The 16,356-nt window shown below is 44.6% G+C and overlaps 1 protein-coding gene across 1 annotated transcript in view; it reads right to left on the bottom strand.

Moving 5' to 3' along the window:
• Nucleotides 1-16,356, bottom strand: part of LOC122544375 (dynein axonemal heavy chain 2-like) — a 159,058-nt gene that overhangs the window by 2,326 nt on the left and 140,376 nt on the right. The window contains exons 25-30 of the mRNA XM_043683618.1: nucleotides 15,684-15,894; nucleotides 13,486-13,602; nucleotides 12,193-12,334; nucleotides 9,682-9,851; nucleotides 8,318-8,434; nucleotides 1,133-1,297 (exon numbers count right to left, since the gene is read on the bottom strand). Coding sequence (XP_043539553.1) covers nucleotides 1,133-1,297; nucleotides 8,318-8,434; nucleotides 9,682-9,851; nucleotides 12,193-12,334; nucleotides 13,486-13,602; nucleotides 15,684-15,894 — 922 coding nt within the window. The remainder of the gene's footprint in view (nucleotides 1-1,132; nucleotides 1,298-8,317; nucleotides 8,435-9,681; nucleotides 9,852-12,192; nucleotides 12,335-13,485; nucleotides 13,603-15,683; nucleotides 15,895-16,356) is intronic.

A 16,356-nucleotide genomic window follows, 5' to 3' on the forward strand; every position in this document is an offset into this window, starting at 1 on the left:
CACCACGGATCCAGAATTGGGAGCATCAGACCCTCCTGATATTATTACTCAGAGCCACAGTGGTTTACCAGGAATCATTTAAGACGCTCTCTGCTCCTTTCAGTTTTGTACCAGTTCTGGCTGAGTTTTTATATTCTTTATAAAGTCACAGTAAAATTTGTCATAAATGGTTAATCTTTTACTCTCAGTCTAGTCCCTGCTAGCTAGACTTTTCTATGTCTCAGCTGCATTCTAAACTCTCCCTGAGCTCTTGTTATCTGCATTCAATCGCATTCCCCCCTTAGCTGGTCCTCAACGCACTACCTTTGAAAATCTTCATTCTTTACAGATTTCTCTGTAGTCTTGCTCTCTAACTTGGGAAGCTCTACACGTCATGTGATGTCCTTGAGTTTTCCTACTCTACACAGTGCCCTCTGCCTCGACCTCACCATCACTCACCCTGGCCCCTCACTCTGGAACATCCCCCTTAATTATCTTTGTTTTGCTGTCTCTCTCTCTCTCTCTTCTAGCTTGCAAGACGCCCTTCAAGAGCAACCTCTATGGTCACCCTGTTATTGTTTGCTACCTTTCTTTTTTTTGCCTGTCTCCCGTTACCCTTGAGAAAGTGGTAGTGAGCTTCCTTCTTCAACTGCTGTAGTCTATATGCTGTGGGTAGACCCACAATGCCCTTAGGGAGAGAATTTCTTCACCTCCACATATCACTTTGAGGGTGTCTCCTAGCTCAATCCCGATAAAAGCAAGGGGTGTGTGTGTGTGCATGCGTGAGTGTGTGTATGTGTTCGTTTGTGTGTGCGCGCATGTGTGTATGTGTGCATGTGTGTGCGTGCATGTATGTGCATGTGTGGATGTGTGTTTGCGCATGAGTGTGTGCATGTGTGTGTATGCACATGTGAATGTATATATGTACATGTGTGCATATATATGTGTGTATGAGAGTGCGTGTGTGTGTGCATGTCTGAATATGTGTGTTCGTATATGTGTGCATGTGTACAAGCACATATGTGGATGCGTGTGTGTGTGTTTGTGCCTACATGTGTATATGTTTGTGTATGTGTATGTGCACATGTATGTATGTGTGTGTGTGTTTGTAAGAGAGAGAGAGAGAGAGACCGTTGCTGCATGTGACCCTCACCTTGACTGTCTGTTCCCAGCGTACTTTCTCTGCGGCTAGACCGGATAGCAGCTTATCTGCACGATCCATTTTGATCTCCATCTCCTCTGATCTTTTCCGCAGTTCTTCTTTTTGAGCCAGCTTTTCATCATATTGTTTCTTCAGCGTATCCAGCTTCTCAGCCACCTGGTATAGGAAAAGGAAAAGGGCACTGAAAAATATCTCTGGCTCCTAGCACCAACCATAGCCAAGGCTTGTGCGTGTGCACATTTTACAATGTACTACATTTGAAGAAACTGCAGTACCAGAAGAGACAATTCCTACACATCCGCTCAGTCCTAAAGTCCTCTTTTCTCTGTATCTCTCACACATCTTCCCAGTTCCCTTTTAAATTTGGTGGGACAGTAGTTCTTCCACTGCCATCTCAAGCTCTGGCTGCTGCTATTTACAGAGTCATAGTTCTCTCTAGCATAGAGAAAAGCTCTTTAGTGTATCGAGTCTATGCCAGCCAAAATCAAGCACTAATTACTTTAATCCCATTTTCCAGCACTTGGCCCATAGCTTTGCATGCAAGTGCACTTCTAAATACTTCTACATGTTATGAGAGTTTCTGCCTTATGGGAAATGATTTCCAGATTCCCACCACCCTCTCAGGGAAGCCATTTTCCAAACATCCTCCCTAAATCTCCTGCCCCTTCCCTTAAATCCATGCCCACTGGTCATTAGTGGCTCTATCAAGGGGAAAAGTTCCTTCCTGTATACCCCTCTTATAATTTTATACATCTCAATCATGTCTCCCCTCAGTCTCCTCTGATACAAGAAAACCAACCCCAGTCTATCCAATCTCTCTGCAGAACTAAAACTTGACAATCCAGGTAACGTGCTGGTAAATATCCACTGCACCCTCCCCAGTGCTATCACATCCTTTCTAAAATGTGGATTTCAGTGCTGCAGACAATACTTAATTGTGACCTAACCAACATTTTATACACTTCCAGCATCTCCTCCCTACTCTTGGCTAATAAAGGGAATGATCCCAAATACCTTCTTAATCAGTTTATCTACCCATTCCACCACAATAAGGTTACTGTGGACATGCACAATAAGATCCCTCTGATGTTCTCCACGGTTCTACTGTACGCCATGTATTCCATAGTCATAGAGATGTACAGCACAGAACAGACCCTTCAGTCCAACCCATCCATGTCGACCAGATATCCCAACCCAATCATGTCCCACCTGCCAGCACCCGGCCCATATCCCTCCAAACCCTTCCTATTCATATACCCATCCAAATGCTTTTTAATGATGCAATTGTACCAGCCTACACCACTTCCTCTGGCAGCTCATTCCATACACATACCACCCTTTGCACGAAAAAGTTGTCCCTTAGGTCTCTTTTATATCTTTCCCCTCTCACCTATGCCCTCTAGTTCTGGACACTCCCACCCCAGGGAAAAGACTTTGCCTATTTACCCTATTCATGACCCAAATTATTTTGTAAACCTCTATAAGGTCACCCCTCAGCCTCCGACGCTCCAGGGAAAACGGCCCTAGCCTATTCAACCTCTCCTTATAGCTCAAATCCTCCAACCCTAGTAACATCCTTGTAAATTTTTTCTGAACCCTTTCAAGTTTCACAACATCTTTCTGATAGGAAGGAGACCAGAATTGCACACAATATTCCAAAAGTGGCCGAACCAATGTCCTGTACAGCCGCAACATGACCTCCCAACCCCTGTACTCAATACTCTGACCAATAAAGGAAAGCATACCAAATGCCTTCTTCACCATCCTGTCTACCTGCGACTCCACTTTCAAGGAGCTATGAACCTGCACTCCAAGGTCTCCTTGTTCAGCAACGCTCTCTAGGACCTTATCATTAAATGTATCGTCCTGCTAAGATTTGTTTTCCCAAAAAGCAGCGCCTCACATTTATCTGAATTAAACTCCATCTGCCACTTCTCAGCCCATTGGCTCATCTGGTCAAGATCCTGTTGTAATCTGATGTAACCCTCTTTGCTGTCCACTACACCTCCAATTTTAGTGTCATCGGCAAATTCACTCACTGTATCTCTTATGCTCACATCCAAATCATTTAAATAAATGATGAAAAGTAGTGGACCCAGCACCGATCCTTGTGGCACTCCACTGGTCACAGGCCTCCAGTCTGAAACACAACCCTCCACCACTTAATCGTCCAGCATTCGCTATACCTACCAGCCTTTCCTGTCACCCTAACAGGAATTACAGAATTACACTGCCTTGATTGTCCTTCCCAAGAGCATCACTTCACACTTATCTGGATTGAATTCCACTTGTCACACAGCATATCTGAGCAGCTCGCCTAGATCCCCCTGTTCTCCAAGCTAGTTACCACCACACTCATTTTTGGATCATCTCTGAACTTACTGATCAATCCGCCTACATTCAAGTCCACATTATTTATATATACTGCAAATAGCAAGGTCCCTAATGCTGATTCCTGTCCCTTTACAGTTTTTGGATGAGTGCTGAATATATCTGGAGACAATGGCTTTTGCAGGAAATCTGCTTTCTAAACACAAAGGAAAGCAGATAGGGTTAAATGCTCAGGCAGAGACTGCTTGGATGGTCAGACAAAGTATCATGCACTTATAACTCACTCACAGCTCCCCACTGTTCTCATCAAGCTAAAGTACACATTAGCAATGGGGAAAGGCCACTAATGAGCCTGCATCCTCATTAGAGATTAATCACTGCCCCTCAACCCATCACTCAATCCCTTCACAGAGACGGCTTCAGCCAATTTATAACATTACTGCAAATAATCCTCTCTGGCAACTACATTCCCTGCTCTGTCACACCTTTTGACGGGAATGTTTGGTCACTTAATCAAAACAATCTTTAACATGCATCCTCTGGTCCCAGAATTTGCCCAGCGAAGGTTTGACAATGCATACTCTGTGATTGTGAATGACACAATCAGGTCACCTTGAAGCCTCCTTAGTTTTCACTGACTGCAGTGCTGCCCGTAGGCCTCTGCCTGCAATTGTCCTTTGACCAGTAGTTGCAAAGGCACACGAGCGTCAGAGTGTGACACGTGACAATATCACTGCCTTCATTTGCAGCAGAACCCCAGAACACCATGCAATGGCATCACTGAGGCAGAGACTGAAAACATATCAGGTCAGCAATTTGGAAACATGGAGAATATTCTAAGCGATTGGGGTTGTTCTCCTTGAAGCAGAGTTCTTAAGTGGAGATTTAATCGATGCATTTCAAATCACAAAGGGTTTTGATGGAGGGAATACGGGGAAACAACAGCAGGAATGTCAGTAACCAGAAGGACACAGATTGAAGGGTAACTGGCGAAAAAATAAGAGGTGGAAATGATTGACACCCAGCTTCACTTTAAACATTCACACCCTCCACCACCAACACTCAGTAGGAACAGTGTGCACCATTAATAAGATGCACTGTAGCAACTCACCAAGGCTCCTTAAACCTTCCACAACCAGTATCACTATCGCCTGGGACAAGGGCAGCAGATACATGGGAGCACCACCACCAGCAAATTCCCCTCTGAGCCACATGCTTTCCTGACTTACCACTCTTTCATTCCTCCCAGATCAAAATCCCAGAATTCTCTGACAACACTGAGGGTGTTCCTGCACCCAATAAACAGCAGTGGTTCCAGAAGGCAAGAAACTGGGGATGGGCAACAATGCTGGTGATGCCCATATCCCATGAAAAACTTCTTTAAAATAATTAGTTCACAACAAATGATGATCTGGAATGTGTTGCTTGTAATGGCAGTGGAAGCAGAATTACTAGTAACCTGTGAGTCAAAGTGAATTAATTACACAGTCTTAGAGATGTACAGCACAGAAACAGACCATTCAGTCCAACCCATCCATGCCAACCAGATATCCTAACCTAGTCTAGTCCCACCTGCAAGCACCCGGGCCATATCCCTCCAAACCCTTCCTATTCACATACCCATCCAAATGCTTCTTAAATGCTGTAATTGTACTAGCCTCCACCACTTCCTCTGGCAGCTCATTCCAAACACGTACCACCCTCTGGGTGAAAAAGTTGCCCCTTAGGTCACTTTCATATCTTTCCCCTCTCACCAAAAACCTATACCCCTCTAGTTCTGGACTTCCCGACCCCAGGGAAAAGACCTTGGATGTAGGTTTGCTCGCTGAGCTGGAAGGCTCATTTCCAGACTATTAGTCACCCTACTAGGGAACATCTTCTGTGGCCCTCCGGCCAAAGCACTGTTGATGACTCCTGTTTTCTATTTATATGTTTGGGATTCTTTGAGTTGGTGATGTCATGTCCTGTGGTGATGTAATTTCCTGTTCTTTTTGTCAGGGGGTGGTAGATGGGGTCTAATTCGATGTGTTTGTTTATAGAGTTCCAGTTGGAATGCCATGCTTCTAGGAATTCTCACGAGTGTCTCTGTTTGGCTTGTCCGAGGATGGATGTATTGTCCCAGTTGAAGTGGTGTCCTTCTTTACTGCATGTGAGGATTCTAGTGAGAGAGGGTCATGTCGTTTTGTGGCAAGTTGATGATCATGTATCCTGGTGGCTCGTTTTTTGCCTGTTTATTCAATGTAGTGTTTGTTACAGTTCTTGCACAGTATTTTGTAAATGACATTAGTTTTGCTTGTTGTCTATATAGGGTTTTTCATGTTCATTAGCTGCTGTTTTAGTGTGTAGGTGGGTTTGTGGGCTACCATGATGCCAATGGGTCTGAGTAGTCTGGCAGTCATTTCTGCCAAATATTGAACTACAGAAGCGATCATCCCAACACCCACAAACGAAGCTGTATCAGAACATTATTTCAACAAGCCAACACATACTGCAGCACAGAGGAACTATGCAGAGCAGAGGAAAATCACCTGTACCGTGTATTCAAAAAGAATGGGTACCCAATGAACACAGTCCACCGATTTCTCAGCAACAAACCCAAACAAGCAGACAAAACACATCCAGAAACCTTAGCCACTCTCCCCTACATCAAAGACATCTCGGAAATGACTGCCAGACTACTTAGACCTCTTTGAGGAGAAAGTGAGGTCTGCAGATGCTGGAGATCAGAGCTGGAAATGTGTTGCTGGAAAAGCGCAGCAGGTCAGGCAGCATCCAGGGAACAGGAGAATCGACGTTTCAGGCATAAGCCCTACTTAGACCTCTTGGCATCATGGTAGCCCACAAACCCACCTACACACTAAAACAGCAGCTAATGAACATGAAAAACCCTATATAGACAACAAGCAAAACTAATGTCATTTACAAAATACTGTGCAAGAACTGTAACAAACACTACATTGAATAAACAGGCAGAAAACTGCCACCAGGAGACATGATCATCAACTTGCCACAAAATGACATGACCCTCTCTCACTAGTATCATCACATGCAGGTAAGGAAGGACACCACTTTGAGTAGGACAATACATCCATCCTTGGACAAGCCAAACAGAGACATGCATGAGAATTCCTAGAAGCATGGCATTCCAACTGGAACTCTATAAACAAACACATCGAGTTAGACCCCATCTACCACCCCCTGACAAAAAGAACAGGAAATGACATTGCCACAGGAAATGACATCACCAACCCAAAGAAACTCAAACATATAAATAGAAAGCAGGAGTCATCAGCAGTGCTTCGTCTGGAGCCCACTGAAGATATCCCCTAGTAGCGTGATGAAATGTTTGGAAATGAACCTTCCAGCTCAGCGAGCAAACCTATATCCAGAACTTCGACTTGAGCTACAAATCCTCTCAAATCTCAGAAAAGACCTTATCTATTTATCCTATCCATGCCCCTCATGAGTTTATAAACCTCTGCAAGGTCAACTTTCAGCCTTCGATGCTCCAGGGAAAACAGCCACAGCCTCTCCCTGTAGCTCAAACCCTCCAACCCCAGCAACATCCTTGTAAGTCTTTTCTGACCCCTTTCATGTTTCACAACATCCTTCCTGTAGGAAGGAGACCAGAATTGCATGCAATATTCCAAAAGTGGCCTAACCAATGTCCTCTACAGCTGCAACATGACCTCCCAACTCCTGTACTCAATGCTCTGACCAATAAAGAAAAGCATACCAAATGCCTTCTTCACTATCCTATCTCGCATTTATCTGAATTGAACTCCATCTGCCACTTCTCAGCCCATTGGCCCATCTGATCAAGATCCTGTTGTAATCTGAGGTAACCCTCTTCGCTGTCCACTACACCTCCAATTTTGGTGTCATCGGCAAACTTATTAACCATACCTCTTACGCTCACGTCCAAATCATTTATGTAAATGAGGAAAGGTAGAGGACCCAGCACTGATTCTTGTGGCACTCCACTGGTCACAGGCCTCCAGTCTGAAAAACAACCCTCCACCACCACCCTCTGTCTTCTACCTTTGAGCCAGTTCTGTATCCAAATGGCGAGTTCTCCCTGTATTCCATGAGATCTAACCTTGCTAACGAGTCTCCCATGGGGAACCTTGTCGGACGCCTTACTGAAGTCCATATAGATCAAGTCCACCACTCTGCCCTCATCAATCTTCTTTGTTGCTTCTCAAAAAATCTCAATCAAGTTCATAAGACATGATTTTCCATACACAAAGCCATGCTGACTATCCCTAATCAATCCTTGCCTTTCTAAATACATGTAAAGCCTGTCTCTCAGGATTCCCTCCAACAACTTGCCCACCGCTGATGTCAGGCTCAATATTCTCTGGTTCCTGGCTTTTCCTTACCACCTTTCTTAAATAGTGGCACCATGTTAGCTAGCCTCCAGTCTTCTGGCACCTCACCTGTGCCTATCGATGATACAAATATCTTAGCAAGGGGCCTAAGCAATCACTTCCCTAGCTTCCCATAGAGTTCTCGGGTGCTGTTCTTGAATTCTTGAAAAGCTCTGGGGAATGTGGAGCAGGAATAAGGAAGCTCTCTCAAAGCTTGTTGATTCTATGAGTGATGTTATTGACATGTGGGCACAATGCCATTTTAATGCAATCCCTTGACTTAATATTCATAGTTTGATGAGAAAGATGATAAAAAATTCAGGGAAGCAAACTGCAACATGAGTGGCCCAAAGCTGGCTTAGGGATGAGGATCTCGAGAGTTTTTTGTTTTAAACTCCTTACAGCGATCTAAAAAAGGGAGGTGGAAGATTAATAGTAACAGTGTAGCAGGACATTGTGAATAAACAGCACACACCTCTCTTAACTTCGCCTGTGCGTCAGCGAGCAATGCCTGTTTCTCTGCAAGCTGTGCCATAGCATCCCTGAGCCGAATTCGCTTGGGTTCTACCACACGATACAATCTGCCATACAGCTGTGGGCAAATACAGAGAGAAACAGCAAGTTAGTCAAATAATTCACTGTGCTCCCAGCAAGAAACACATGGAAACTACTTTTAAAGAACTTTTATAGCCAATTTCTCACTTGCATTGTGGCCTAGACTTAGAGTCCCAATGACAGAGCTTAATATTTCTACTGATGGAACCAAGGATTTTATTTTCTTTATTTTTCCATGGGACATGGGCATTGCTGGCAGGGCTAGCAGTATTGGGCCATCCTTAATTGTTCCTAAACCAAGCTGGGAGCTGGGCTATTTCGGAGTCCAGTTAAGAATCAATCACATTATTGTGGGTCTGCAGTCACATGTATAACAGACTAGGTAATGAAGACAGATTTCCTTCCTGAGAGGACACAAGTGAATCAGATGGGTTTTTATGGTTAGAATTAGAACTAGAATTAGAATTGATAGCTCCTTGGTCACCACCACTGAGACAAGTGTTTAATTCCAGATTTATCAATGAATGTAAATTCCACTGGAACACTAGCCTGGGCTGCTGGATTATTAGTCAAATGATTTTTAAAAATTCATTATGGGATGTGGAAGTCACTGGTCAGGGCAGTATTTATAGCCCAACGCTAATTGCCCAGAGGGCAGTTACAAGTCAACCCCTTTGCTGTGGGTCTGGAGTCACATATAGGCCAGACCAGGTAAGGATGGCAGTTTCCGACCCTAAAGGACATTAGTGACCCAGATGGGTTTTTCCTGATAATCAACAATGGATTCATAGTCATCATCAGACACTTAATTCCAGATTTTTGTTTTTGGATTCAACTTCCACCATCTGCTATGGCAGGATTTGAAGCTGTGCCCCACGGACATTAGCTGCGTCTCTGGATTGATGGTCCAGTGATAATGCCACTAGACCTTTGCCTCCCCTTATCACCAATGCCATCGTCTCCCTTATTCTCAAACCCATCATATCCTCACAGACATCAGAAAGAGGGACATCCAGGGATATCTTGTGTAAAATGCATTTTATTTTATGTATCTGGGTTGATGACTCCTTAGTAATTTGGTCAAGGGGTTGGAGGACAATGAGAAAGCACATTTCTAAAAGAGAAGCTGGGAGTTAATTACTGAGAACCTGACAGAGAAAAAAATACAGCAAGGGACAAAGAAAAGGGCAAGTAAAGGAAATGAAAAGCTTACTAATGGGAGAGAAAGAAGGTGAAAGGTGGAGAGCAGTGTAGGGGGGGGGGGATAATCGAAACAATCCCTACCTCCATGGCCAGGACCCACATACAGAGGGATTTTGCTGCCACAGATACACGACCGACAATTTCTGGCTGGAAGTCTGGTTGTGCACAGTATGTCCCAATTTTCTTCAGCACCTTGTCAGAAATATTGTCTTTGTCGAAATTAATGAGCTGCTTAATGAAGGTGCCCTCACCTGAAAGACACAAGTTTCACCTGATCAAGACCTAGCTGAACATCTCTCATCACATCAAAAACGAACAGGAATCAGGCTCATGTTTATGAGGGAATAGGTTCAGCACAGTCAGTGTGATTTCTTGAAAAGAAAATTATGTCAGCAATGCTACTTCACAGCGCCAGGGACCCAGGTTCGATTCCCCCCTCAGGCAACTCTCTGAATGGAGTTTGCACATTGTCCCTATGTTGTTTGGGTTTTCTCCAGGTGATCCAGTTTCCTCCCACAAAGATGTGCAGGTTAAGTGGTTTGGCCATGCTAAATTGCCCCATATAGTGGATTAGTCATGGGATATACAGGTTTAGGGTAGGGGGGGTGGTGGATCTGGGTGGGATGCTCTTCTGATAGGCTTAATGGCCTGCGTCCACACTGTAGAGATTCTATTTTGACAAGGTACCTCACAAAAGATTAAGTCATAAGATATGAGCCCATGGTATTGGCATAGATAGAGAATTGGCTCCCGAGCAGGAGATAGCAATTAGGGAGAAGGGGTTCTTTTCAGGTTGGTGACCTGTGACCAAGGGGATCCTGACAGGGGTCAGTGCTGAGACCATAACTGCTTCCAATATATATTAATGATTCAGAGCAGGAAATGTATGTACTATATCCAAATGGACAGACAACGCAAACATAGGGATGTGAGAGAGATACAAATAATTTACAGTGATGTATTGACAGTTAAGTAAGTGAGTAAAATATTGGCAAATGGAGTATAATGTGGGAAAATGTATGGTTGTTCATCTTGGAAACAGACAAAAGCAAAGAGTATTATTCAATGGAGAGAAACTGCAGAAAACTGCAACACAAAGGGTCTTGGGGGGACATGTGTACGAACACAGAAAGCTAGCACACAAGGGCCTCAGGTAATCAGGAAGGGTCACAGTATGCTGCCTCTTATTTCAAGTGTGTTGGAGCATAAGAGAAGGGAAGGAGAAAGGGAGGACTGCAGACGCTAGAGTTCAGAGTTGAAAAGTGTGGCGCTGGAAAAGCACCGCAGGTCAGGCAGCATCCAAGCAGCAGGAGAGTCAACATTTCATGCAGAAGCCTGACATTCCTGATGAAGAGTTTATGCCCGAAACATTGACTCTCCTGCTCCTCGGATGCGGACTGATCTGCGGTGCTTTTCCAGCGCCACACATTTCGACATGAAAGAGTAGGGAAGTCTTACTGTAACGATACAAGGTGCTGGGGAGATCACACCAGGAGTACTGTGAGCAGTTCCGGTTTCCTTATGTAAGGAAAGATATGATTTCATTGGAGGCAGTTACCAGAAGGTTACCCGGGATGATCCCGGATCGGAGAGATTGTCTCATGAGTAAAAGTGAAACCGGTTTGGACTCTACTCCCTGGGATTCGACGAATGGGGCATGATCTCATTGAAACATATCAGATTCTCAGGGTCAATGCTGAGAGAATGGTTCCCTCATGGGAAGGTCTAGGACCAGGGGGCACAGTCTCAGAATACATTTATCACTGAGATCAGAAGGAGTTTCTTCTCTGGGGGCTGAGAGCCTTTGGAACCCCTTGCCACAGAGAGCTGTGGGGGCCAGAGTCCTTGTGTATATTGAAGACTGAGACCGAGAGATTGTTCATTAGTCGGACAATCAAAGGTTACGGGTAAAGGGCAGGAAAGTGGATGTGAGGAATGTTAGATCAGCCGTGATCCTATTGAATGGGGGAGCAGGCCTGAAAGGCTGAACAGCCTATTCCTGTTCCTGATTTTTACCGTCTTTTGGTCTTTCGATATATTTCACTGAATAAGGGCATCAGGAGAGGGCACTCAGGGGGCTACATGTCGTGATCTGACCGGCGTTGAAAGGAACATTACCAGGTTGGCGTTTTGACTGATAAGCAAGAAAATTGTGAACTTGTTTATTTTCACAATCTCGGAACATAGGACTCGGGAGCAGGAGTAGACCATTTGGTCCTTCGACCAGGCTCCACCATGTAATATGATCATGGTTAATCGGATTGTAGTCTCAGCTTCTCATTCATGCTTGGCACACCCCCTTGACTTCCTCATTTATAAAACTCCCACGTATCTCAGGCTTGAATAAACATAAAGACACCACCTTCATCACCTTCTGGGGCAGAAAATTCCACACTTCTAACAATCCTCTCAGAGAAAAGCCTTCTCCTTATCGCTGTCTTAAAAGGGTGATTACTTATTCTTAAACTAGCTCCCCTTAGTTTTGCGTTGCTGACTAGATTTGTGAAAGAAAGCATATGACACCTCGGATTAATCCATCCAGCTGCGCAACCCTTTCGCAGCCCATGTCCAGCATCAGAACGGGCCTCTTACCCAGCTGCTTCTTGGCCTCAGCCCATGTCGGTTCTGAGCCTCGGAGGATCATGACAGCCTGCATTACTGTCTCAACGAGGACAGGCGGGCGGCCGTACGATTTGATTTCTGTCATGTCCTTCTTATTCAAGGACTCCAGGGCCTGGAATGGTAAAGATTAAGACAGTACATTACTTCAATGCTGCCAGCATTGCTGACTCAACACTAGCAAACTGTGCTGTCCACAGCTTGTGTGGGCTGGGTGGTAGTCATGCCTCGATTAATTGTGACAAACCACAAAAGAAATGGACTCAGTCTACGTTTACTGGTAAAACACTGGGACTTCTCCGAGCTGGAAGTACTGATTTCAAACCTGGGTACCTGAGTTTAGGAAGGAGGTCAAGGCTGTGGAGAGGATTGGGGGAGATTTCTAGAATGGCATCAGCGAATATGGAGAGCGTAGAGAAACTCGGATTATTCTCCTTAGAGCAGAGGTGAGAGAAAATTGAATTGAGGCATTTAAAGTCATGTGGGGTTTTGATAGGTTGAATCAGGAGAAACTATTTCCAGTGGAAGGAGGGTTGGTAACTAGAGGGACACAGATTAAAGATAACCTGACAGTATGGGGAAGCTGAGAATGTTTTGTCTTACAAATTGTTGTGATCTGGAACATTTGGAATGAAAGGGCAGTGGAAGCAAATCCAACAGTAACTTTAAAAGGGAATGGATAAACACTGAAAGGGAGAACTCTGCAGAGGCTTTGGAAAAAGTAGGAGAACGGGATTAAATGGATGGCTCTTTCAGGGACTGGCCACAATCTTATGGGATATTCTCCTCCTTAGCAGAAGGAGCACTGAAAATCTAGTTGGAATATTTTGAGGATATTTGATGCTTAGCTTGCAGTTTGTTCACCAAACCATTCGAAGTGGAACAAACCTATTCTCACCTGCTTGTCCCCCAGCCAATGGTTTTGTGCACAGTCTGCATCCACATGATTCCTCCGCATGTATCACAGACAGGTTTCTGCTCAACAGCCTTGATTACCAGGTGACAGTGCGGCAGAAATGAAATAACTGAATGAGCAGATCGGGATCTCTCCTTCACCTCCTCCATGCAAAGGGGCAGCAAATTCCTGCTGATGCAGCACTCCCTCTGCTCAAACTCCGGACGTGGGTAATTGAACAAGCAACCTTTCACCCCAGGGGTGAGAGTTCCACTAGCGAAGCCAAGCTGACACCTATAACCCGATGGGACATTCCACAACAGGGAGTGAAAAAGATGAGGGAGGCTGTGTGTGTAAGTAATGGATCATACCTTCATTGCCTCCTGCAGTGCTGGCATGGCCTCATCCAGTTCCTTTTGAGCTCCTTCTGCCATTATTTTGCATTTTATCTCTTCTGCTGAAATTTTCTCACTGTGGGAGCTTACAGTCTGTACGGACAGAAATTAGGTTTGTTTAAAGACACCATCAGGACAATGACCATATTACAGTAAAACAGAAACCCTGAGGCCCACATTCCAATACCATGCAGATTGTCAGTTGGAACGGTCTGTCTGGGCTCGGTTTCCAGTATTGGTCAGCCATCGGTTGTCTTAGCAATGACTCTGGCACACATGCACTCATATGGGAAATGGAAACAAATTGGTTCAGACATCTGCAAGACTGTTCAGAGGAACAACGGGAAGTCCCACTGAGTTTGTTTCATCACTCACATGATCATGCTGGACCTGCATCTCCAATCTACGTCCTCTAATAATCTTCACAGAAACAAAACTTATTTTCAATAATATCAAATCTTCACAACCTCTTCAGGACAGAACTCTGGATTTTCACACCCCTTTGGATAAAGAAGCACTTTCTGATATAACTCCTGATGGAATTTTAATGCTCTGCATTCTCCCTGCCAGAGGATATCGGTTCTCTCTATCTACCTTGTCAAATCCATCCATTTCAAACACCTTGTTGAAATTGTCTGACAACTTTCCAAACTGAAAGGACAGAAGCCATGTTTGTGAGAATTATTCTCATCGGTAAGGTCTCTGAGGTGGAAGTTTTTCTGATGAATCTGCTATGATTCCTTCCAAGGTCAATTTACCTTTGAGAGGTGCTCAGCCTAGACCTGAGGGTAGTTCCTCAATATGGGTCTAAACAAGTCTTTATGTAACTGAGGTATCACAGTCTCACTTTTCAATTCCAATTGCCTTGAATTAAAGTCTGCTACTCCAGCACTGATTCACTGACTTTAGTTGATTCATGTAGCTGACCATCTATGCTCCCTCTTCCAGTGTCTCATCAGGAAGGAAATATTCTCATTTGTTTTTCTCATATCAAAGGTGGATAACTCTTACACTTCCTCAGGCTGAGTTCATTCTGTCACATAGGACACAGGAAAATATGACTCTGGAGCAGCAGGTGGCCATTTGGCCCTTTAAGGCTGCTGGACCACTTCATAATTTAATGGCGAATCTGATTGTGATCCCAACTCCAATTCCCCATCTTGACAGCATTCACTTTAAGCTTCACAGTCTTTCCAGTTCCCTCTTGATCTTATATGTTTTAATAAGATCACCCTCATTCTTCTAAACTTCAATGGATCCAGGTCCAACCTACTCAATCTTTCTTCATAAGATAAACTGTTCATCCCAGAAAGGGGTTGAACCTTTTCTGAACTCTGACTAAAGTAGTTATTCTGTTTGGAAGACAAGCAGACGGAAACTGTACACAGTACCATAGTTGTTGCCTCACCAATGCCCTGTACAATTGCAGGAAAACTTCTCTTTATATTCCATTCCTTTTCCAATCAACAACAAGATTCCATTTGCCATCCTAATCACTTGTTGAACCCGCAAACCAACTTTATGCAAGTCATTTGCAGAATACAATGCAGAAACAAGAGTAACTTTGACTGAAGTGGTGTTCCTCATGCCAGACAGATAACTCAGGGAGTTTTACAGATTGAAGGACAAAGCAGACACTGAGCTGGAGAAACAGAAGGAGATGGTGCTGAGAATAGTTAAGAATAATCAGATTAAATTTTTTTAAAGATCTGTATGGCGTTTCCTGCAACCCGGGAAGGGGGTGCAGAGGGCTGAAAACGTGTTTGCTTTGGCAGAGTTAATGAAACAGGAAACAGATCAGTGTCACGAGCGGACCAATGAGTGAAAGCAGGGGCACAGAGCTGAAGGAGGTCACAAGGTACAGTGGAGTGACGCCATGGGTTTATTTGAAGAGGATTGTGAAAATGAGACAAAGGGACATATGTGATATGGTGTGGGTCAGGGTAACCGAAGAGTGGGATATCCGAGTAGATAGGAGGGTAAGTATTAGAAAAGGAGGATGGTTAGAGGAGTTAAACCCTGGAAAACATAGAATCGAACAAATCCATTTTCACCTCCAGCACTAAGTTTGGAGCTAAGTGATGACTGGGGAATAACAGGGGCACTTTCAGTGCTACAGAAGTACAGGGGTGTTATTCCTGGGAACAGTATAGAAAGGGATTCTCTTCTCTCACCTTCTGCTGCTCGTCAGCTTCCCGTTTCTGCTGCACAATGATCACCAGATACTCCTCACATTGCTTTTGGAACTCAGCCACTTTCACTTTGGCTTCCTCCAGCTCGACGGACATCACCTCCACCTTATCACGGGTATCGTCAATCTTAGACAGTCCATTCCGCAGCTTGTTGGCCTGAGTACTCAGCTCAATGCGTTTCTCCTCCAGGAGCCTTGGAAACAAAAGAATGTCCCAACATCAATGCACACATGGCCCTGGGACATGGCAAGGCACATGCACCTGACCATGGGCCAGACAGACGGGCTAAAATAAGGCAGGAATTGCTGCTATCCAGATTGCTGCAGCTAATGGCATACAGATGTTGAGAAGCAGTGAGCTCAGCCTCCATTCTCAAACAGTTTGTTTTAAACAGGAAACTGTAACCTGGGGTGTCTGCAGCTCAACTCTCCAGCCACACCGCAAACAGTGAAGGATGCAGTAGTGTCAAACTGCAGAATGTATAGCACACAGCCTCCAACCCCCTGCCCACCTGGGCACGGAGGCAGCCCAGCTTATTCTTTCACTCCAGGGCCTGCTCTGTTTGTACTCTGCAGCCCCAGAGGTTCAGAAAGGATTGTTTCATGCAACATTGCCTCTGCTAATTTGAACTTGAAATCGACGCACATTGTGTAGA

This window comes from Chiloscyllium plagiosum, chromosome 48, assembly GCF_004010195.1.
Source record: "Chiloscyllium plagiosum isolate BGI_BamShark_2017 chromosome 48, ASM401019v2, whole genome shotgun sequence".
NCBI classification, from domain to species: Eukaryota; Metazoa; Chordata; class Chondrichthyes; order Orectolobiformes; family Hemiscylliidae; genus Chiloscyllium; species Chiloscyllium plagiosum.